The sequence below is a fragment of the Protopterus annectens genome, chromosome 6.part1 (genome assembly GCF_019279795.1).
Source record: "Protopterus annectens isolate FY-2018-M chromosome 6.part1, PAN1.0, whole genome shotgun sequence".
Taxonomy (NCBI): domain Eukaryota; kingdom Metazoa; phylum Chordata; order Ceratodontiformes; family Protopteridae; genus Protopterus; species Protopterus annectens.
In genome coordinates, this window is record NC_056738.1 from 349,930,664 (window position 1) to 349,932,248 (window position 1,585).

At 42.5% G+C, this 1,585-nt stretch overlaps 1 protein-coding gene across 1 annotated transcript in view; it reads left to right on the forward strand.

Moving 5' to 3' along the window:
• The first annotated feature begins 640 nt into the window (after nt 1-640).
• Nucleotides 641-1,585, forward strand: part of EHD1 (EH domain containing 1) — a 586,485-nt gene continuing 585,540 nt past the window's right edge. The window contains exon 1 of the mRNA XM_044075765.1: nt 641-1,232. Coding sequence (XP_043931700.1) covers nt 829-1,232 — 404 coding nt within the window. The 5' untranslated portion in view covers nt 641-828. The remainder of the gene's footprint in view (nt 1,233-1,585) is intronic.

A 1,585-nucleotide genomic window follows, 5' to 3' on the forward strand; every position in this document is an offset into this window, starting at 1 on the left:
TGGGTTTCATCCCGATCCCATTCCCAACATAAACAGTTGGAGTGGGTACTGCGTTTATGGTTATTAATACTGCTACCCCGTATTTGTGTTGCTCAGATATGCAGGTGGCGAGTTAACCCTAACTCCCTCAGGGGAATTAAGCCCTTATTATAAGCCTCTTATTGTTATAAGACAATAAATGAAAATACTAACAACGTCTGAGGAGGAACAAAATTAACAGTACGACAACCGCATTTTCAGTTTTTGGGACGTACAAGTGTAGTTGTAATCGGCTGCATAGTGTTTAAATTATATAGAAATTCCATTTTTTGTACTTTGCTGTTATCGGAGCAATACCTTATACGTGGCTGCCGAGCTCCGAATCCTGTGTTTTGTCATGTCTTTTTTGCTCTTCATCTAACTAGATGGGAATAAAATATTTTACTTGATAACATTTAAAAAAAGGAGGTGTCAATTCTAAATTTTAAACAAGACCGAAACCACATAATAAGACACTGGGCTAAGAACTGAGCAACCGCGTTTACAAAGTTGTACCGATAACGACGAAGTACCCGGTTTTTATACTACGCCCTTCACGAACAAATCTCGCGATAATAACCCCTCCTCCTCCTTTCTTGGTGGCACTGGTGGAGTAAAAGAAAATATATAGGAAGTGGGAGGGTTTGGCTTTAAACCGCAAGCAAAAAATACTCTGCTCTTGAACTGCAAGTCTTAGGGCGTAAAGCAGGCAGCTGAAATCCATCGTAACTGTGTACAGGCAGCTTCTGTCCACCTAATCATTGTTAACGTGCGTGTTTTTCTTCTTTAATAGCTCCCGAGAGAAACATTATGTTCAGCTGGGTTAGTAAAGACGCTCGTAGGAAAAAAGAGCCTGAACTGTTTCAGTCGGTAGCAAGTGGGCTTCGGAAGCTATACAGTACCAAGCTGCTGCCCCTGGAGGAGTACTACAAGTTCCACGACTTTCATTCGCCCGCTTTAGAAGATGCAGACTTCGATAACAAGCCCATGGTACTTCTGGTCGGTCAATACTCCACCGGTAAGACTACCTTCATTCGTCACCTCTTGGAACAGGATTTCCCAGGGATGCGGATTGGGCCCGAGCCCACCACCGATTCCTTCATAGCTGTCATGCATGGCGACGTGGAAGGCGTTATACCGGGGAATGCTCTCGTGGTGGACCCTAATAAGCCTTTTAGGAAACTCAATGCCTTTGGGAATGCTTTTTTGAACAGGTGAGTATTCTGGTCAATCTTGCCACTTTTTTCCAATGTTTTAATTCTGAAGGTACGGTTGTGCTTTGGATCTGTTGCACCGTTAGAAATGAAAGTTGAGGTTTTTGTCTGTGCCAGGCTGTAATGTGATTAGTACTTGATATAGTGACTTTTAGTAGTGGTGTCCTCTAATGGTATTCCCATTTGAGATCTGCGATAATTTACTTGATTGCGTTTGTTTTGAAAATGTTCTTCTGTACACTAGTGTTTCTCCTAACTGTCCATGTCCTCCTTGCTGCGCAAGGTGTGTTAAGCAAAGGTGTGTCAATGATTTGGTGCAGACATATTAAGGAGGCCGTTATGCTTTAATGTAT